General features: G+C 46.5%; 1 protein-coding gene across 3 annotated transcripts in view; it reads left to right on the top strand.

Annotated features, from left to right (window-relative positions):
- NCAPD3 (non-SMC condensin II complex subunit D3) overlaps positions 1-20470 on the top strand; it is a 39766-nt gene extending 19296 nt beyond the window's left edge. For 2 of the 3 annotated variants that reach the window (XM_058041190.1, XM_058041188.1), the window contains exons 17-35: positions 299-490; positions 776-873; positions 2188-2303; positions 3812-3919; positions 4455-4569; positions 5409-5516; positions 8531-8769; positions 10031-10110; positions 11355-11492; positions 11795-11928; positions 12307-12506; positions 12941-13051; positions 13447-13602; positions 14327-14496; positions 15410-15552; positions 15770-15847; positions 18635-18709; positions 18816-18876; positions 19857-20470. In XM_058041190.1, the coding sequence (XP_057897173.1) occupies positions 299-490; positions 776-873; positions 2188-2303; positions 3812-3919; positions 4455-4569; positions 5409-5516; positions 8531-8769; positions 10031-10110; positions 11355-11492; positions 11795-11928; positions 12307-12506; positions 12941-13051; positions 13447-13602; positions 14327-14496; positions 15410-15552; positions 15770-15847; positions 18635-18709; positions 18816-18876; positions 19857-19965 (2431 nt within the window). In that variant the 3' untranslated portion in view covers positions 19966-20470. The remainder of the gene's footprint in view (positions 1-298; positions 491-775; positions 874-2187; positions 2304-3811; positions 3920-4454; positions 4570-5408; positions 5517-8530; positions 8770-10030; positions 10111-11354; positions 11493-11794; positions 11929-12306; positions 12507-12940; positions 13052-13446; positions 13603-14326; positions 14497-15409; positions 15553-15769; positions 15848-18634; positions 18710-18815; positions 18877-19856) is intronic. The other variant, XM_058041189.1, reaches the window with a different exon arrangement.
- Positions 20471-21881: the final 1411 nt, after the last annotated feature.

Genomic DNA, 21881 nt, shown 5'->3' with positions numbered 1-21881 from the left:
AAATAGAAAAGCTAAAACCTGAGGCATCATTATTATTCTGGGTATTAAACAACAGCTGCTGGAAATTCTTGGTTACAAATTGCTGAAATTATCATTTCCTGATGTGTCATGGGACCAATTGGACCTTCTGTGTTACTGCCCCAACATCCATGTAGGGATGCCAGCTCTGTAGCGAAAATATGTGTAAATGTGGAAATTTTCAGTGTGAATTGTGGCAATGCCAGGCGATAGCAGCTTTGTTGTGTTGGATTTTACTGTTTTATTTATTCCTCCCTAAACTTTCCTTTCCTCCCTGCAGCCGTTACCTGAGCAAAGCCTTCCTTATGTGGTCCAAGCAGAACAAGTTCACCTCCACTTTTGTCAATAATGTCATGTCTCACGTGGAGACAGAGCATTCCAGGGCAGCTTGGATGCTGCTTGCCAAGGTGGCTGGCTCTTCCCCCAAGCTGGATTACTCCAAGATCATTGAATCCTGGGACAGCATCAGCAGGTCAGTGTGTGTGCTTTGAGCTCCATTCTGCCAGGAGCCCTCAGTGCCCTTCCACAGATTGCCTTGTAGCTGCTTAAATCCCAGTTTTTCCTTCAAGCTGTCACTTCTGCAGCTGGAAATCCAGCAGAGGCGTTGAGATCCATGCAGTAACCAGCTCTTTCCTCAAGCCCTCTGAGTTTTCATTGCCTTTGACAGGCCTGCCTCAATAATGCACGTCCCAGAGGAGAGAGGGTCGCTCAGCTGTGCTCTCGTGGCGTGGCTCAGAGCTCACTGTTGGTTTTGCAGGCAGCAGGACACGAGTGGTGGCACCGTGGGACACGTCCTGTGTGTCATTGGGCACGTGGCAAAGCACCTCCCCAGGAGCAGCTGTGAGGGGCTGAGGGGTGAGTGGTCCTGAGCACCTGCAGAGATTTTGTGCTGTTAATTGCAGCCCTGAGATGTGTGAACAGTCTCTGTCTCAGCCCGTGTGTTCGAAGAATGACTTAGAGTTCTTCAGTTTTCAGTCCCAGAGTTGTTTATTGTATCTTATCTATAAAAATTTTCCTCCTGTCCTGTCAGAACTCAGTGCATCCCTCTGGGTGTCCAGAGTTGCTGAGGACCCTGCTGGGATCTCTGAGCCCCCTGGCACACAGCCCAGAACACCTGGGGATTTGATTTTGACCCCTGGAGCAAGTTACCAGCTTTGTATGAGGACATGAAAGTCACACAGGTTTGAATAGTGTGATAACAAAATGATCACAGGGTGAAAATGTAGATTTTAGGATTTTTGTTATGGGGGTTATGGGGAAAAGATGGAGGAATCTGGGCATGTCAACCCTTTCTTCTTCTTGTTCTCCATTTCCTGCTGTGATGTTGGCACTTTGGGATTGGTCTAGAGTAGAAGATGACTGTCTTAACACAGGTGATGGGTATTGGGAATTAAGTGTAAATATGTTATATGTAGTTTATAATATAAAAGGACACACAGAGTGCCTGTGGCTGCCCTGCTGAGCAGATCTCGGCTGGGCAGAAAGAAAATTTTATAGATAAGAATTAACAAACAACCTCAAGACTGAAAAGTGAAGAGTCCAGACTCGTTCTTCAGTTGTGTGGGCTGCAGCAGAGACACCCTGCACATCTCGGGGCAGCAATGAACAACCAAAACCTGAGAGTGTCCAGCCAAGGTCAGCTCAGCAGGGCGGCCTGAGGCACTCTGACCACCCCCGGGGTGGTGTTGTCTTTTTACACTACAAACTACGTATAACATATTTACAATTAATTCCCAATACCTATCACCTATGTTAGACAGTGAATTTGTATTCTGAACCAATCCCAAAGTGCCAACATCACAGCAGCAGATGGAGGTAGAGAAGAAGAAGAAGAAAGGCTGGACACGCCCAAGTCTCTCCATCTTGTCCCCAAAAACCCCTATTCTAAAAACCCCAAAATCTACCTTTTCACCCAGTGATAAATCTATTATTACACTGCTTAAACTTCTGTGGCTTTCAGGTCTTCATACAAAGCAGATAACTTGCTCCAGGGGTCAAAATCAAATCCCCAGGTGTTCTGGGCTGTGTGCCAGGGTCTCTGAGCCCCCTGGCAGGGTCCTGGCAACTCTGGACACCCAGAGGGATGTGCTGAGTCCCAACAGTTTTGTGCCTTCACAAACACTTGAACAGCTTAGAAAATGCTGTTTTTATGTGTGATGTCATCTCCAGGGAGCATCCAGAGCTGGCTGAGGGAGTCTCAGTGTCCCCTGGAGGTGATCAGCCCAGCCGTGGAGACCCTGCAGAAGCTCTGCCAGGCCTCTGCAGCTGCACCAGAGGAGGCACAGGTGGGACTTAAAATACTCCTCTTAAAATAGCCTGTTCCCCACTCAGGGGGTGTCTGCTGCTGTCTGCAGGCTGTGGGATGGATGATGAGTTCTAAAAAAGGGGCTCCGATTCCAGCAGCTCGAGCCTGCTCTGCTCAGCTCTGCCTCTTTGCTGCACTTGAGCTGGAGAACATCCTGGGGCTAAGCCTGGCTTGTGAGAAATCTTCTGCCTTCAAATCTATTCCTCCCCACACCTCTGAAGTACCTCGCATTTGCCTTCTGTCCAAGTTCACAGAATTCCTAAAGGAAATTTCCTAAAGGAAACCTGTTGCTGTGCTTGGTGCAGTTTGAACCCACAGATTTATGCTGTAATCTCTGTGTTCTCCATCAGAGCTGCTGGAAATGCACATATTTCCTAGATCTCTTCCTGGAGACCAAACAGGGAGTTAATAACTTGCTCATAATTTCTTTCTGCCTCCATTTGTTTTATGCCATGGCTCTGTTCTGCTCCCATAGTGGGAAGTTAGGCCATATTTTGTTGGTAAAATAAAAATCTCAGCCTGGACACAATTGCAAAGAAGCCAAAATTGATGCAGGTCTTTGTCCCTGATGATTTCTCTTTGTGTCTGTTTTATATTTCTCTCTCAGTGTAGATGGCAGCTCTTTTATAATAAGCATCCCAGTCAAGTTTAGAAAATAATGGGCAGAAATTTCAGTTTAGATGGTAGCTCTTTTAATTGAAATTTCAGTTTAGATGGTAGCTCTTTCAATTGAAATTTCAGTTTAGAGGGCAGCTCTTTTATAATAAGCATCCCAATCAAGTTTAGTGAATAATGGGCAGAACTGAGCCCTCTGTGCTTCAGCAGCCAGGGTTGGGTGATGGTTTTTGGGTTTTTTAAAATGACAGTCAGAAAATCCTCCCCTGTAGGTACAGCCACCACAGAGTGTTGGCTTAAAATGAAATGAAGGTGTTCCTGTAGTTGGTCACTTCACTAAATGTAACAGTTACCATTTATATATGTATTTGGTTATTAAAATTACCACTTTTAGATGGTGGAAAACCAGAAATGATGCTTTATATTCACCACAGTGTAGCAGATAATCTGCTTCTCATGTGTTTCCCCTCCACTCTTTGGAATTCACATCATGTTTTCTTGGTTAATGGAGCTTCTTTTTTCAAGCAACATCTAAAAATTGCCACAGACACCTCCAATGTGTTGGGTGCACATGAAACAGTCGCCTAAATCTTTTTTGTTTAAGTCTGTGTGATTTCTATAATGAAGTAAACTTGGGCCTGTGGATCATTAAAAGCCACATTTTCCAAGGTGTTTTGACACTTGCACACATCCTTTGATGTGCAGGGAGAATTTTAAAGCTCTGAGGCACTGTCAGATTGATTTTAATGGGACCCAGATTATTAAAAGCACATAAAGGCTTTGATATTAGGGATTCATATGTGGACAGATATTACAGCTACCTTTTGTTTAATTAATAAAGCGTTGAATTAATTGTGTTTAATTACTGAACAGGAGCTGCTCAACCAGGTGTGTGGAGATTTGGTATCCACCTGTGAGAGCTACATCTCCAACATAGTCCTCAAGGAGGATGGAGCAGGGCAGCTGCAGGAAGATCTCTTGGTAAGTTTGGGGATTATTATTTTAAATATTCCCCTTCAAGGGTTATTTAAAGGGTGGAGGTGTGCCTGGAGCTGGTGTTCCTCGAAATCCAAGCCAAGAGCTGGGATCACAGCAATGTGCAGGGCCTGTGTGTGTGATGAAATCTTGTATTTAAGGGCCTGGGAGCCCACAGCAGTTTTACACACCAGCAGTTGCTTTAAGGATATGGCACCCCATGTATTTTTAATAGATGACGTGGTTTTTATTTCCTTGCTTTTGCACTCAAACTTCTGAGATGAGCTGTTTGGGAGAGCTGCATGGAATGCTTTGAGGAGTATTTCAGTCTCATTAGATGTGCTGGGGGCTGTTGGAGCATATTAAACACACCCACCCAGGATTTCTGTTCCAAAGCTCCCCTTCTGTTCTCCAGCCACTGCCTTGAAAGCACTGAGGGAATTTTGAGTTGTTTTTTTATTTTTTTTGGAGAAGAACCGACTCCTGCTGGCTTTCATTTGCAGCTCAGCCTTTTGACTGCAGTGCTGCTTTCTCTCTGCAGGTCAGACACCTCTTCCTGCTGGGAGAGGCTGCCCAGCTGTGCCCAGCCAAGGTGGACAAACACATCTTCCTGGTGGTCCAGTCCATCCTGGCCTCCTCTGGCAGCGAGGACCAACGTGAGCCGCTCTCCTCCCTCTGCCTTTAGTGGTGCAGTTCGAAGCCACAAATTTGTGCTGTAATCTCTGTGTTCTCCATCAGAGCTGCTGGAAATACACATATTGCCTAGATTTCTTCCTGGAGTCCCCCCCTGTGCTGGTGTTCACAGGGGTCTCAGGATGAGGGAAGAGATGAGAATCTGGACTCCATGTTTCAGAAGGCTGATTTATTATTTTATCGTATATATTCATTATTATATGATATATATATTATATAATATATAGAATTATATTATTAGATATTATATATGTTATAATATATATTTTATGGTATATTATATCTATTTTTTATTTGTATATATATAATATATATAATATATATATTATTATATATATTATTATATATATAATAAAACTATACTAAAATACTATATCATATTAAATATATTAATATATATTATATAATAGATTAATCTATAATATATATATGATATATTATATATTGATATATATTATATATACTAAAAGAGTAGAAGAAAGGATTTCATCACAAGGCTGGAAAGGAAAGGAAGGGAATGACAATAAAATCTTGTGACTGACCAGAAAGTCCGAGCTAGCTGACTGTGATTGGCCATTAATTGGAAACAACCACATGAGACCAATCACAGATGCACCTGTTGCATTCCACAGCAGCAGATAACCATTGTTTACATTTTGTTCCTGAAGCCTCTCAGCTTCTAAGGCGAAAAAATCATAACAAAAGGATTTTTCATAAAATGTGTCTGTGACATTTAGCTTTGCATTTGCTGTCACCCCTGTGTGCCAGGCCCTGTTTGCATCCCTGCCCTGCTCTTTTCCAGGGTCAGCTTGCACAGACAGTGAGGAGATGCCCAGCTCCCAGCCCCTGTCCCAGTTCAGGGGCTCAGCCATGCCTCCCGTGGTCAGGGCTCACGCTCTCATCACTTTGGGTAAGTGCCATCATCCTGCCCTAAAAATGGGCCTTGGTGTATCTCAGCCTTTCTGGTGAAGTTCTGCCCAAAATCCTGCAGAAAAGGAGGCTCAGGGGGGACTTTGTCACTCTGTAGCTCCCTGGCAGGAGGGAGGAACCAGAGAACAGGGACAGGAGGAGAGGAGATGTTCTCCAGCTGTGCCAGAGGAGGGCAGGTTGGACATGAGGAAGAATTTGTCCATGGAAAGGGTGGTTAAACATTGGAATGGGCTGCTCAGGGAGGTTTGGAGTCCCCATCCCTGAGGTGTCCAAGGAAGGCCTGATGTGGCACTCAGAGCTCTGGGATCAGTCACAGGTTGGACTCAATGATCCCAGAGGTCTTCTCCAACCTAAATAATTCCATGGAAAGCTCTGGCAGTTGTGACAGCCCCAGTGCTCTGTTGGCATTAGCCCAGCTCAGAGCTTTCAGCAATGCAAATATCCATGGAAACAAGTTGGGCAAACCATCAGAACCCTGCCAGCTCTGCTCCTCCAGGTGGTTAATGCATTAATAGTGACCAATAATCAGCATTGTCCCCCAGAGCTGTGCTGTCCTTTTAGTCAGAGTTGGGTGCTGAAGGATTGTCTCACTTTCAGTAAGGTTTTCTAGGGAGGGTGAGGAAAACTTGGTGCTGTTGATGTAGCTTAGAGCAGAATGACTGCACTCAAATTCTTGTTCTCTTCAACGTGAGGGAAATGCTGCTTTCAGAGAAGCCTGGCCAGCTGCATTCCCAGGATTCTGAGGAATACCAAGTGAAAGTTCTGGGTTTTAATACTTCCTTGGTTAGGAGCAAGTTTCTTTTGCAGATAAGGCAGCATTATTCTTCCCTTAATTGCTTTGGAAAGTTTAATACTTTTGTGCAGAGCTTGGGAACAGGGAGAAGTGATGTTAGAACTATTGCAGGCTATTTTATTTTAGGTTGGTTCAGTGATGCTCTCAGAGGTGGGTGTCTCCCTGCTATGCCTATGACAGCTGGGGCTGTTCTTTTTAGCTGCTTTGAATAATACCCTGTACACAGAAATAGGTTGCTGTGAAGGAGGGAATTTGGCATAGAGACCCACTCTATAGGTCTAAGGGGAGTTTGGAAGAACTTGAAGTACCATCTCCCTGAGAGATCGTGCAGATTGCTCATCAAGTTCCAGCATGAGTTTCTTGTTTATTCCCTTGTTTACTTCCTGATCCCTTCCCTGGCTTGTTTTGGAGGCAGCGAGCTGGGCTGGCTGGGAAGGAGAATTTATCCCAGCTCTGCTGCTCTAGTGATGCCTTGGAGTGGCTGCCCAGAGCACAGGATAGACAGAGTTAAGGGAATTAAGTGAGAATTTATTAAAGGGCTTTAATTGATATACCTTGGAAGGGTTACAGAGGCTACACCCAAAATGGACAATGGTCATGAGGTCTTGTATTTGTGGGGTTCCCAGATGGAGGAAGGAATGATGAATCTGACTCCATGTTCTTAGAAGCCTAATTTATTGTTTTATAATACTATATTGTATTAAAGAATACTATACTGAACTATACTAAAGAATAGAGAAAGGATACTTACAGAAAGCTGAAAAGAATAATAATGAAAACTCATGACTCTTTTCAGACTCCTGACACAGCTTGGCCCCGTTTGGCCATTGAGTCACAACAATTCACATGAAACCAATGAAACAATCTCCAACCACATTCCAAAAGGGCAAAACACAGGAGAAGCAAATGAGATAAGAATTGTTTTCCTTTTTCTCTGAGGCTTCTAAGCTTCCCAGGAGAAGAAACCTAGGCCAAGGGATTTTTCCAGAAAATATAAGTGCCACAATGAGGTTTTCAGACAGATTTAAGTTTGGTCTATTCACATATCAGAGGTTAATCCTCCAATTACAGCTTCAGATAATGAAGTCATTCATAGTTTCTTTAAGCCTCTTCCCTCCATGGAGCCCTAGCAGGCCTGGAGCCTGCAACAAGTGGTTGTGGAAGAGATAAGGAAAGAACCCCGCTTCATCCAAGTCCAAGAAAGGAAGGAGTCAAACCCCCACATGTTGGTTTCAAGCCAACCACATAGACCACTGATGCTTCTTTCTCATAAAGAGATGTTAGTAAAACAATTACACAGCCTTGTCAAGACTAAATTGCAGCTGAAAACCCAGCACATCTCTACCTAAATATGGCCAACCACTCACAATTTAACTTCCAAGACACTTCCTCACCTATCATAGAAGAGCTGATAGGATTCCACGACCATGCCCTAATGTGACCGTGTTCGCAGGGGTTCTTGGATGAGGGAAGAGATGAGGATCTGACTCCATGCTTCAGAAGGCTTGATTTATTGTTTTATGATATATATTACATTAAAACTATACTAAAAGAATAGAAGAAAAGGTTTCATCAGAAGGCTGGCTAAGAATAGAATAAAAAGGAATGATAACAAAGGTTTGTGGCTTGGCTCTCTGTCTGAGCCAGCTGACTGTGATTGGCCATTAATTAGAAACAACCACATGAGACCAATCACAGATGCACCTGTTGCATTCCACAGCAGCAGATAATCAATGTTTACATTTTGTTCCTGAGGCCTCTCAGCATCTCAGGAGGAAAAATCCTAAGGAAAGGATTTTCCATCAGCGATGTCTGCGACACCCTAACGGTTGCACTAGCAATCTGCCCCTCAGTCCTCTACCTATTAACCCACACACTCACAGTAAAACTATCATCCAGGATAAGGAAAACTGCCCACTAAAAAGAAGACAACTATACAGATGGCAGACAGAATCCATCTTGCCTTGCATGCTGGGACATGCACCCTAATGATGCACTAGAAAGCCAGCCAGCATTACAACTGCTATCTTAACCACCATGTCTGCCATCCTCCTTCCTATCTCCCCTATAATCCTTACCATTATCTAAGAAAGTTAGGATTACCTAAACAGGTAAAAAAGCCTTAAACAGGAGTTAGCACAGGCTCTGAAAAACCACAAGAACCTGAAGCTGCAGGTGTCGCCAGCTGTGCTGTTTCGCAGGGAAGCTGTGCCTGCAGCACCAGGAGCTGGCCAAGAAGTGCATCGCGGCGCTGGCGCGGGAGCTGGAGGTGTCGCCGGACGTGGCCGTGCGCAACAACGCGGCGCTGGTGCTGTGCGACCTGTGCGTGCGCTACACCTCGCTGGGGGACAGGTACATCCCCAACATCTCGCTGTGCCTGCGCGACCCGCACCCCTTCATCCGCAGGCAGACCCTCATCCTGCTCACCAACCTCCTGCAGGTGAGAGCGTGTGGAGGTTTTCCCGATAGAAATCTGTTTTAAGTGAATTGTGCGTCTTTGAATTAAGTCTGTAGCTTGTCAAACACGGCTGCAACGCCCCTCAAACTATTGGAGACACCCTTGTCCTGCTCACCAACCTCCTGTGGGTGAGACACAGTGGAAGTTTTCCAGGGTAGAAATCTGTTTTGGTTTAGGTGAAATGTGCGTTTTTGAATTAAGTCTGTAGCTTGCAAACACGCTGCAACACCCCTCAAACTATTGGAGACACCCTCGTCCTGCTCACCAACCTCCTGTGGGTGAGACACAGTGGAAGTTTTCCAGAGTAGAAATCTGTTTTAAGTAAAATGTGCGTTTTTGAATTAAGTCTGTAGCTTGCAAGCTCAGCTGCAGCACCCCTCAAACTATTGGAGACACCCCTATCCTGCTCACCAGCCTCCTGTAGGTGAGGTAATGTGGAAATTTTCCGGTGTAGGAACTTGTTTTAAGTGAAATGTGCATCTGTGAATTAAGTCTGTAGCTTGCAAACATAGCTGTAGCACCCCTCAAACTATTGGCTAATGAAGGAGACACTCTCATCCTGCTCACCAACCTCCTGCAGGTGAGACACAGTGGAAATTTTCTGGGTAGAAATCCGTTTTAAGTGAAATTTTCATCTTTGAACTAAATCTGTAGCTTGCAAACACATCTGCAACTATTGGCTAATGAAGGAGACAGCCTTATCCTGCTCACCAACCTTCTGCAGGTGAGATTATGTGGAAGTTTTCCTGAGCAGAAATCCAATTTGATTTAAGTAAAATGTGCATCCTTGAACTAAATCTGTAGCTTGCAAACATAGCTGGAACACCCCTCAAACTATTGGAGACACCTTCATCCTGCTCACCAACCTCCTGCAGGTGAGACACAGTGGAAATTTTCCAGGGTAGAAATCCGTTCTAAGTGAAAGGTACATTTTTTTAATTAAGTCTGTAGCTTGCAAAGGAGTGCAGTGTAAAAACAGAATTGAAGAGCACACCTGCCATGGGGTGGGAGAGCAGATTTTTCATTTTTCTACTTTATTCTTCATACATGGGGTAAACCTCAATGTGCTGTTGTGGCATTTGTGCTGCTTAGAGCATCCTCCAGAATACCTGGGGTTGTTTTTGGGTTTACTTTATGTGCCTCTGGCTGAAGCTTTACATCTTGTTCATTTACCTCACTACAATTTGGAGGTTCACATTAAGTTTTCCTGGTTCATGTTGTTGATTTCTGCTGGTTTCCACAGGAGGAGTTTGTGAAATGGAAGGATTGCCTCTTCTTTCGGTTTGTCAGTGTCCTGGTGGATCCAAACCCAGACATTGCCAGGTAAAAATCTCAGCTGTGAAATGATGGAGGAGGTGAAGGGCAGAGATGTCTCAAAGCCTCTCTCAGCCTTGGCACCTTCACATTGTGAAGAGAAATGCCAGTGATAAAGCAGATTGTCCCTCTGGCCTCTGTACTTCCTATAGGGTCTGCAGTGGTGGCACAGGGGTGATGAGCCTCTCCCAAGGACACTTAAAAGTCCCAAAGTGTCCTTGGCTGTCCTCAAAACATTCAGCTCTGCTCTAGTCAGGACTCAGTTATCCAGAAAAAAAAGGAATTTTTGAGACAGAACCTTGTGAAATCTTCCTTGTGGTTTTCAGACAGGCTCTGTCTGAAGTGCTGGATTTGTTTAAGGACTAGGATTAAATATTTTGCTGCAGTTTCCTTTTTCTTATATTGCATGCCTTTCCTTTTCAGCCTTCTGCCACATCTTGTAATTGTCAGAGGAATGACCTGTCCAATGATGTGTCAGAGGAATTATGCACTCTCATTTTAAGTGCATGTTTATGAAGTTTTTGGAGGTTTCACAGTTTCCAGCTGCTCTGTTATGTGAGAAATGAATGGGGCAGGTTTCTCTCAGGTGGGGAGCTCATGTAGAAATTAGGGTTACAGAGGAGGATGGGACACCTTGCTGCTCATTTCTGCATGGAACAGTCAATCTGAGATGCATATTTCCAGAACCATCAACCTTTTATCAATTACCATTCACATTTCCTTTTCTCTTCAGTGTCTTTTATATCTAAAAATGTCTTTCCAGTAGATGGTGGCATTGCAGCATCGTGTTCCTCCCATTTCTTTGTGAGCCTTTTCCTTTGCATCTGCATTTGGATACAGCATCCAGACAAAACCACTTTCTTCCAGCCTGGGGTTGTCTTGCAGCTCTTGCAGGACCTTTGGTGATTAACTTGTTGCTTGCTGAGTGCTGTGTCTCAGCCATGGTGGAGCTCAGGTTATTTAAATAATTAAAATGCTGTGACAGGATTCAAGTTCAGATTTATTTCTGGCTCAGTTTGCTTTAATGGCCATAAAAAATGAGTAGTGTTGTGGATGCTGGAGATGTCTGTCCCTCTGGAAATGTCTGTCCCTCTGGGAAAAGGGTGGAAGTTAGTGAGCTGGGCAAGAATTAAATGTATTGAGGGAGATGTGGCAGAGGAAAACCATCCTCCTGCCCTGAGAGCCCTGCACAGCTTCAGGGGTGGCTTTTGGAATCTATCCAGTGATAATTTCTTCCTTCTCCCCCTCTGCAGGTTTGCAGAGTTCTGCCTGGTGCATCTCCTGCTGAAGAGGAACCCTGTGATGTTCTCCCAGCACTTCATTGAGTGCATCTTCCATTTCAACAGCTACGAGAAACACCAGAAGTACAACAGGTTCCCCCAGAGCCAGAGGTCAGTTGAGCACATTCCTGGCTAATTTTTGCTAAATTATGGGCTGTCTGGCCATGCAGCTCTCGGTGACAGCACAGCAGTTGTGGCACTTGGTAATTATCCATGCCAGTGCTGAGTTGTGTCCTGCCTTCCCCGTGACACTGCTGTGTGTAATTTGTAGGACTGTGTGCTGTCCTAGCAGGTTTATGGCCCTTAAAAGTGGCATGCAAATATCCCTGGCTGATTTAAGGTCTCATTATTCCTGGGAGCTGGCATGAAGTGATTTGGGCCTCTGTAAAAAAAAATGTTGTGCTCTGCCACAGGGCGAAGCAGCTCTTCTCTCTGAAGGGGAAGGAGAACAAGGAGAAGAGGATGAGGATCTACACCTTCCTGCTGGACCATTTCACGGATGAGCAGAGGTTCAGCATCACCACCAAGATCAGCCACAGCATCCTAGGTAAGGGTTTAAAAATGCCTTTAAAAGTCTGGCAAACAAAAACATGGTGTCTGTGTAAAATCTCACGATCCAGGTGTATAAAATCTCACGATCCAGGTGTATAAAATCTCATGATCCAGGTGTATAAAATCTCATGATCCAGGTGTATAAAATCTCATGATCCAGGTGTATAAAAATCTCATGATCCAGATGTATAAAAATCTCACGATCCAGGTGTATGATATATCACGATCCAGGTGTGTAAAAATCTCACGATCCAGGTGTATAAAAATCTCATGATCCAGATGTATACAATCTCATGATCCAGGTGTTTTATCCTGGCTTGCCCATCACTGCTGCTTCTGGAAAAACAAATGATTCCTTCCCTGTGTCTTCCAGCTTGCTTTGTGGATGAGGTCCTTCCCTTGGACCCAGAAGGCAGTGAGCTGCTCTCAGATACATTTGCAGTCCTCAGCTGCAAAGAAATCAAGCTCTCAAGTATGAGGTCCAAACCTGAGGAGGACATTCAGGCTGATGAAGATGAGATGGCCATGGCCAATGCTGTCATGCAGGTGGCCCAGAAAAAGCTCATCTCACAGGTGAGAGGCACCTGCTGTGCTGTGGGGAGAGGGCTGGGCAGCTCTGTGTGTTGTAAAAGCACAATATGAAGGCAGAATTGGTGAGGGATGCTCGTTGTGGGGGTGGAGGGAGCAGAAGTGCATTTCCCAGGAGCCAGGGGAGCTGTGCTGAGCTGGATTTGTTCCCCACCCCTCTCCTTGGCTGAGGCATCTGAGCGGAACAATGATTTCCCTGCACCTCTGGGCAATTTGCCTTCACTGTGGGATCTGAGTGACTTAGTGATGCATCTGAAAAGGCTCCACTTAGGTTAAAAGCCTCTGTGCATGTGTGTGGTGCAAGAGCAGCCTTAATTACAGTGATTCCCTGGCTGTGGAGGGAGAACTCCTCTGTGGAGCCGCAGAGTGGCTTCTCCTTCACTGCCTCGCATAACTGTTCATGCCTCGTTCACAAAAAGGTTCAAAAGAAGAATTTCATCGAAAACATCATCCCAATAATCACATCACTCAAGTCCTTGATGGAGCAGAAGAGGATCCCAGCTCTCAAGGACCTGATGAACTGCCTGAGGGTAAGGGGAAGTGTTTTCCTGCTGGTCGTGGTGTTTTGATCCTCTCCAGAGTTAATGTGCAACCACTGCCACAACCCAGAGCCTTGTGAGGAGGGAGGGATTCAGAAGATAGGATGTTGTGACACTGCCACTGCGTTAAATAACGTGGGAGGTGGAGGGATTGGAGATGAGGCTCTCAGCGTGGAACGTGGGCAGGAGGAGAGCTCAAACGCTGCGGAGCTTTTCCACGTTCCGAGGAACAAACTGGAGATAAAACTCTTCAGTCTGTTAAAAACACCTCTGCTCTACCAACTGGTGTTTCCTTTTGCTCCCGAGCAGCTGTGATCTGAATGGGGATGTGAATCAGTAGCTGGGGGAGATTTCTGAAGGGCTCCAAACATTCCTTGTCGCTGCAGGAAATGATGCAAGACTACCGAAACGAAATCAAAGACCTCTTTGCTGTGGACAAGCAGCTGGCAGCCGAGCTGGAGTATGACATGAAGAAATATGAAGAGCAGCTGGCCAGGGAGAAGGAGTCAGAGCAGGAGCAGCTCCCAGCAGCCCACAGAGAGGTGGTTATTGCCATTAACTCTCTCCATGTCTCATCTGCTCAAATTCCTGTGCTCCCGGCACCCAAGCCCTGCCTGGGGACCCTGTCCATGGGGCAGGATGGTTATCAGGGGTTTTCCTCCCTCTTTTCCTCCCTCCGACAGAAGTTTTGGTTTCAGAGTCATTTAATAGCCTTAGAACATCAGCAAACAAAGCCAAGAGGAGCAGCAAGTGATTAATGGAGAGAGAATTCAATTTAAAGGAAAAAGCAAGTCTAATGTGGCACTGGCTGGGCTTAAATGTTCTCTCTGTTCCCAGAATGATAAACTGGTAACAAAGAAAAGAGTTCACTTTGACTGACTTTAGGTGTCTACAAAGTGAAAGTTCAAACCTGTCCTAGTCATGAGATACTCTTTTAAATTCAGTGTAAAGAAATAAATATGTGCCTGAGTCAGTTGTCCTGAGCTATTTTAGATCCCTACCTTAAGATGAGGTGACTTCTTGCCTGGAAGTTCATTTCTCTGCAGACCTTAGAAGAGCACTTTATATATATAGGCCTCTAAACTGGGACATTTGTGTCCCTGCTCACTTCTTGGTAAAATTTTGCCCAATAAATTGTTCCTCCCCAGCACCCTTTCCATCCATCCCACGAGGGGCAGTTCTGAAACACTCAGGCCCAAGCACCTTGCAGGGTTTTCTGCTCTTGTCTCCCCTGTCAGACATGACCTGTCCTCCTGTTTTCCACAGCAGACTTCATCTCTGGAGAGAGCTGCAGCTCCTGGTGGCCAGAATAATTCCAGTGCCCAGTCCTCAGGGGGTGGGAGGCCATCCACAGCTGGCTCCATCCCTCCCCCTGGCCCCTCTGAGTTTGTCACCCCTCGTGCTGAGGCTCTGAAACAGCCACTGGTGGGTCGCAGGTATGGGCTCCTCTTTTTACCTGGTATTTTACATTTATTACATATTTCTATTTATTTTTATTTATTTATATTTTATATATTTGTGTTATTTTAATATTATATCCTATTTTATATTTTGTATTTACTTATATTATTTTTATTATTTTGTTATGTATCTATATCATATATATTGCTTGTTTTTATATTAGAGTTCATATATTTTGTATTTTTATTTGTAATTTTTATTAGTTTTATTAAGTACTTATATTTGTTATTTTTATATTTGTGTTTATATATTTCTACTTTGGTTTTTTAAATTTTATTTTATTATGTATTTATATTTTATATTAGTTTTACAGTAGAGTTTATATATTTTTATTTTTAATTTATTCATATTTATATTATTTATATTTATTTATGTTATATTTTATGTGATTTTTACAGTAAAGTTTATATGCTATTATGTATTTTATATTTATTTATATTATTATATATATCTATTATAGTGTATATTTATTATGTTATAATTTTATATTATTTTTATATTATAATTTATATCTTATTTTATGTTTTTAATTTATTTATATTGTTTTGTTTTATTTTATTTATTTATATTTTTATATTACTTTATATTAGAGTTTATATATTTATTGTATTTTATATTTTAATTTATTTCCATTATTTATTTTATTTATATATTTATATTTATTTATGTTGCTTTGCTGATCCTTTCTTTAGAGAGTGGTCTGAAACTCACGGGTGTTGCAGCATAATCTCATTATTAGATGTTGAGGGAGGGGACAGATTTTCCCTCAAGGCTCTCACTGGGGCTTTCAGAGGGAGATGCCAGCTGCTGTCCCTTTGTGCCCTAGGGCAGCGTCCCTGAGCACCCTGGCCATCCTCACCCCTGTCCCTGTGTCCCTTTGTGCCCTAGGGCAGCGTCCCTGAGCACCCTGGCCATCCTCACCTCTGCCAGGAAGGCTCTGCAGGAGAGGTGCCAGCAGCGCAGCAGGAGCATGGGCAGGAGCCTGTCAGCTTCCTCCGAGGCAGCAGCGGGCACAGCTGGCAGACAGCAAGGTGAGAACTGCCCTGCAGGGGCACAGCTGGCACCAGCAAGGTGGGGATTGCTCTGCATGGGCACAGCTGGCAGCCAGCAAGGTGGGAGCTGTCCTGTCCCTGCTTTACATGGGCACAGCTGGCACAGCAAGGTGGGAGCTGCCCTGCCCTGCTCTGCACAGCCCCAGGCAGAGCTGCAGTGCATTCCAAATCTCACTCACTCCCTTCTTGTTCCCAGTCTCCTTCCAAAGCCTGAACCAACAGTCCGGCGGAGGAACCATGGCTGTGGTGGGGAGAGCAATCAGCACCCCAGAGGGTGAGTAGGAACTGGTGGTGCCATTCCAATACAATAAATCTTCTGTGGTGAATATTCTGATTCTCACTAACCAATCTAGTACAAGATACAAATCCTACAGCATTTACACACAGCCTATAAGAATCATTACATTACCACACTGTGTTACATTTTAAACCCTAAAAACTCCTCTTTGGGCCCCTTCTGCCAAGCTGTAGGGTCTGCTCTGACCCTTGGGCCTGTCTGCAAGCAGAGGGTGTTGTTCCATCAAAAGGGGATCACCTTCAGCCAGCCACACCATTGTTTTCCAGTTGTTCAGTAACTGAGGGATCTCAAAGCTTGCTTTCATTTCAATCTCACTTATAGTTTCCATATTCTCAAAATCATTTTCCAGGCAATCAAATTGATAAGGTTCTCCTGTTTCATCTTCCCCAACAATGGCTGTGGATTATTTATTTATCTAAGTGCTTGTAGGAAAGAAGAGCCCTCCTGAAACCAAGGGATGAGAAACTGAAACTGAAAAGTACAGTGCAGTGTCTCCATGTGCATCTCACAGGCTCAGTGCAGGAGGGAATTTATTTTGGGATGCTGAGGTGACAGTGCCCTTTGTTCCCTCCTTGTCTCTGGGGTGCTGAAGAGGAAGGTGGTTGTGCTTCCTCAGCCCAGAGGTGTGGCAGTGCCCCTCACACACTGCAAACCCCTGACGGCCCTGAGCAGCCACTGGAAAATCTGATCCTGTCCTTCCTTCCCCGTGTGCTGGGCTGCTCTTGTTGCCTCAATGTTTCTCTTTGCCTGAGCAATTAGCAAAAAAAAAAATAAAAGTAGGGTTTTGTGCAAGAAGTGTTTTTAGAGAGCAGGATTCTTTGAGTGCTGTGGTCTCCTGGAAGCTTGCACGGCTGTTGCTCTTAAAGCACCATATGGTGAAAAAGGAGGGAAAATGTTAATCTGCAGTGGTGCTGGAGCTGAATTCCTGCTTTGCTTGGAGGCAGCATGTGTCCTTCAGCAGGGAGACAAACTGTACAGAGCAGGAGCATCACTTCAGTCAGCGTGTGTTGAGCCATCTGTATGGCGGCACAGGCTGACAGACAACCAGAATAAAACATTTTATTCCTCTGCTGTATCATTCTGAGACTGCTGGAGACGCAGTTCTTTGTAAACAGGTTTGTACTTGAGAAGTTGGGAGCAGCTGTCCCCTCTTGCTGCCTCCTTCAGCTGTTCTGGCTGTGTTCTCTCCCTTCCCTTCTGTCTTTGGGGCTCCTCAGCTCCTGCTTGGTGCTTTGGGAGCAGCTTCAGTGAGCTGGGTGAGGGGAATTGTACATGAATTGTACATTATTGTGGAGATAATCACACTGCAAGGAAAGCCCTTTTCCCCCCTCCTTTTTCCCCCCTCCTTTTTCCCCCCTCCTTTTTTTCCCCTCCTTTTTTCCCCCCCTTTTTTTCCCACCATTTTTTCTCCATTTTTCCCTCAATTTTTTTCCCCATTTCTTTTCTACCTAATCTTTACCATTTCTTTCTCCTTTTTTTCCCCTTCCTTCCCCATCACTTTACCAAGGTAACTTTTTCAGGCCCGCACTGCACAGAGTCACTGGCACAGTCCTGGGAGATGCAGGGCAGAGCTAAGGCAGATGGATCAAGTTTGATTTCTGTGATTCCCTTCCAGGACAGGGCAGGAGTTGCAGAGCAAACCCAGCTCAGCTGTGAAGTCCTTTTAGCTGAGTTTCCAACTCCTGCCCTATAAAGCACTTCCTACCTTAATTCCTTGTGAAAGGTTCTGGGAAACACGAGCATAAAACAGAGCGCTGAGTTAAGTAAAATCTGAATATTGTGACATCTCTCCATGAGATAAATGACAGGAAAGAGACAGCTGACAACCAGGGCCTATTCAGGCAAGCTAAATTCTACCTAGCTCCCCTGTCAAGTGATTCCTCTTGTCTGGCTGCTCCTCACCGAGCGGCTCTTTGGCAGTTTTCAGATTCTGCCTTGAGGAAGAGGAGCAGCTGCTCTGGGTGGGATGGCAGAGCTTCAGTGCCTGCAGGGCAGGGGGCACAGCACCAAGGTGCCACCCTGATTGCCCCCAGCCAGTGGGGCTGTGAGGCTGGCATCTGGGGGTGATGTGCCCATCACACTCAGCACAGGGGTTTGGGGCTGGGATTTGGGGTGATGTGCCCATCACATTCAGCACAGGGGTTTGGGGCTGTGATTTGGGGGTGATGTGCCCATCACAGCACAGGGGTTTGGGGCTGGCATTTGGGGTGATGTGCCCATCACAGCACTGGGGTTTGGGGCTGGGATTTGGGGTGCCCATCACATTCAGCACAGGGGTTTGGGGCTGGCATTTGGGGTGATGTGCCCATCACACTCAGCACAGGGGTTTGGGGGTGATGTGCCCATCCCACTCAGCACAGGGGTTTGGGGCTGTGATTTGGGGGTGATGTGCCCATCACACTCAGCACAGGGGTTTAAGGCTGGCATTTGGGGTGATGTGCCCATCACAGCACAGGGGTTTGAGGCTGTGATTTGGGGGTGATGTGCCCATCACAGCACAGGGGTTTGGGGGTGATGTGCCCATCCCACTCAGCACAAAGGGTTTGAGGCTGTGATTTGGGGGTGATGTGCCCATCCCACTCAGCACAGGGGTTTGGAGCTAGATGGGAGACCCTGAGGTCTGTGAGGAAGAGCTAGATCTGTGTGTTTGCAATTAACTGGATTTACTTACTCTGTGACACTTGAGTATGGCACAGCAGCCTGCCTTGCCCTCTGGCTGTGTCACAGGCTGCTAATATGTGGGTTTTTTTATTTTATTTCCAGAGACCTTGAGTGAGTTGACTTTTGGTGCTGGGGTCAGCCGCATCAGCCCGATGCTCACACCCCATTCAGCTCCAGGCAAGTCACCTCTGGCACTCTTATTTGAGGGGGAAATGAAACCAACCCCAAATGACCAAACTCTGTGGCATTTTGTAAAATACGAAAACATCACTATTGTTTGCAGGGAAGGAAGAGGCTGAGGACGGGCCAAGGGATATCATCTGTTTGACATCGCCGGAGAAACCGTGAGTGCAGCACGGGGCTGGGGCAGGCAGGGAGAGGGGCTGGAACTCAGGCACTGCAGGGAGAAAGAGAGAGAAGGGCTGGAAGAGGCACTGCTGGCAGAAAGAAACACTGGAGCAGCCACTGCATGCAGGGAAAGGGGCTGGAGCTGGCACTGCAGGAATAAAGAAAGGTTGGAACATCCACTGCAGGCAGAGGGGCTGGAGCAGGAACTGCAGGCAGGCAGAGCTGCTGGAGCACTCACAGCTGGCAGAGAGGGGCTGGAGCAGGCTGAGAGAGAGAGAAGCTGGAGCAGCCACTGCAGGCAGAAAGAGAGGATGGAACAGGCAGAGGGAATGGGGCTGGAGCAGCCCCTGCTAGGAGAGAGAGGAGATGGAACAGGCACTAAAGGCAGAGAAGTTGGAGCAGGCACTGTAGGCAGAAAGAGAGGCTGGAAGATCCACTGCAGGCAGAAAGAAACACTGGACCACTGCAGGCAGAGAGAGAGGCTGGGACAGGCATTGCTGGCAGAGAGAGAGGCTGGAGCAGCCACTGCAGGCAGGCAGAGAGGGGCTGGAAGATCCAGTGCAGGCAGGCAGAAACACTGGAGCAGGCACTGCAGGCAGGGAGAGGGGCTGGAGCAGCCACTGTAGGAATAAAGAAAGGCTGGAACATCCACTGCAGGCAGAGAGAGAGAAGCTGGAGCAGGCACTGCAGGCAGGGAGAAAGGGGCCGGAAGATCCACTGCAGGGAGAGAGAGGGGCTGGAGCAGGCAGAGAGAGAGGATGGAACAGGCAGGGAGAGGCTGCAGCATCCACTGCTGGGAGAGAGGGAGGGACTGGAACAGGCAGAGAGAGAGAGAAGCTGGAACAGGCACTGCAGGCAGAAAGAAACACTGGAGCAGGCACTGTAGAGAAAGAGAGGGGCTGGAACAGCCACTGCAGGCAGAGAGGGGCTGGCCAAGGGTTTGGACATGCAGGGCTGTTGTGCTTCCTTCCCGCAGCCCCAGCCGGCCCAGGGAGTGGAAGGTGGAGTCCCCAGCCCGGAGGAGCGGCCAGGCGGGGCCCCTGCGGCGCTCCCAGCGCAGAAACCCCCCGAGGGCAGACACCTGAGAGCGGCACCCTGAGCTGCACACAGAGCTGCACACAGCCAGCAGCCTCCTGAACTGCCCCTGGGACTGGAAACGGCTGTGCATGCTCATCCTGCCCTGTCTGCTCTGAGCTGGCTGCCCCCAGAGCTGCACACAGCCACCAGCCTCCTGAACTGCCCCATGGATTAGAAATGGCTGTGCATGCTCATCCTGCCCTGTCTGCTCTGAGCTGCACACTGAGCTGCACACAGCCACCAGCCTCCTGAACTGCCCCATGGATTAGAAATGGCTGTGCATGCTCATCCTGCCCTGTCTCCTCTGAGCTGCACACTGAGCTGCACACAGCCAGCAGCCTGCTGAACTGCCCCATGGATTAGAAATGGCTGTGGATGCTCATCCTGCCCTGGCTGCCCCCAGAGCGGCACACTGAGCTGCACACAGCCAGCAGCCTCCTGAACTGCCCCATGGATTAGAAATGGCTGTGGATGCTCATCCTGCCCTGTCTGCTCTGAGCTGCACACTGAGCTGCACACTGAGCTGCACACAGCCAGCAGCCTCCTGAACTGCCCCATGGATGAGAAATGGCTGTGGATGCTGATCCTGCCCTGTCTGCTCTGAGCTGGCTGCCCCCAGAGCGGCACACTGAGCTGCACACAGCCAGCAGCCTCCTGAACTGCCCCATGGATTAGAAATGGCTGTGGATGCTCATCCTGCCCTGTCTGCTCTGAGCTGGCTCTCCCCAGAGCTGCCCTGGAGATGGGCAAAGCCTGCAGAGCACAGGGATGGGTTCTAAGTGCTGCTCTTCACGCTGCAGGGTGACAGGGAGGGTGGCTTTTCGCTCTCTGGATGTGTAATTTGTCCATTTGGAAAAGTAAGGGCATAATGTCACCACGAGCTTGGCAATAAATTCATTTATCACAGCTTGCAGGGCAGTGAGTGCCTGGGTTTGCTCAGCCAATGCCTCATTGTCCCTCTTGGTTTTATAATAGAGTTGCTTTAATTTGAAAAAAGGTGAAACAGCTTGTCACTGCCACACCCCTAAATCTGGTAATTGCACGCTACATCACCTCTTATTTGTTGTGCAAACTCCTGTGTGTATGAACAGCCTTAATGTTCTTTTTATATGGAATATTTCCATTCTTGAACTGTGTTATTTCCAACTATTAGCATTTGATGAAAATAAATGGTTGCAGAATTAATTCCACCCACGGCGTCTCCCCTTTTCTTCAGCTGACAGAGAAATGATTTTATTTTTTTTCCCCTTTTTGTAGATTTCTACAGCTTCTCAGTCTCTTCTACCACATCATTGGTATCTTGGGCCCTCAGTTCAATTAATGTTGGCCCAGCAGCTTTTAAATAGAGGCTTTGACTTGGCTGCGAGCAGGGTATGAGTGACTCAGACAAGGTGGGTAAGTGCCTTGTTTATCACAAATATCCTGGGTAAATCTGACCCTTCCTGAGTCTCCCTGATGGCCACGTGCACCTCACTGAAGTTTTCCTGTTTTTAGCTTTTATCACAGAGCTCATGGCCTAGATTTCATTGAAACCTGGAGCTGGGATCTGTTTTGTTCCTGCTGGTTTGTCCAAGTCAGACACCAGCCCCAGGCACGGAGCAGGGTTTGCTGCAGGAGTGGAAACAGAGGCACTTTGCTCCTGCACTGGAATCCCAACATTTGCCTCCACTTTCCCTACTCTCTTGAAGATCAGAGAAGCCTTCAAGTGAGGTTAAACTTTATTCCCAAAATCAAAGTCAGAGAACAGAGGATGTATGGAATGGCTTTGGCTGAAACTATGGCCAAACCATTTATTTCTGTCCTTTCTCTTCTGCCTTCAGCTATTATTTAACCACTCTGAAGGGTAAATTTGGATTATTTCCTGCTTTTAGTTTTGTCCTCGAGCAGTATCTGAGATGAGCCCTGTGAGTTTTAACCTGTCTTC

Source organism: Melospiza georgiana, chromosome 27 (assembly GCF_028018845.1).
Source record: "Melospiza georgiana isolate bMelGeo1 chromosome 27, bMelGeo1.pri, whole genome shotgun sequence".
NCBI lineage: Eukaryota > Metazoa > Chordata > Aves > Passeriformes > Passerellidae > Melospiza > Melospiza georgiana.
Note: the sequence above shows the minus strand (reverse complement) of the source record. Positions and strands in the feature narration are given on the sequence as shown.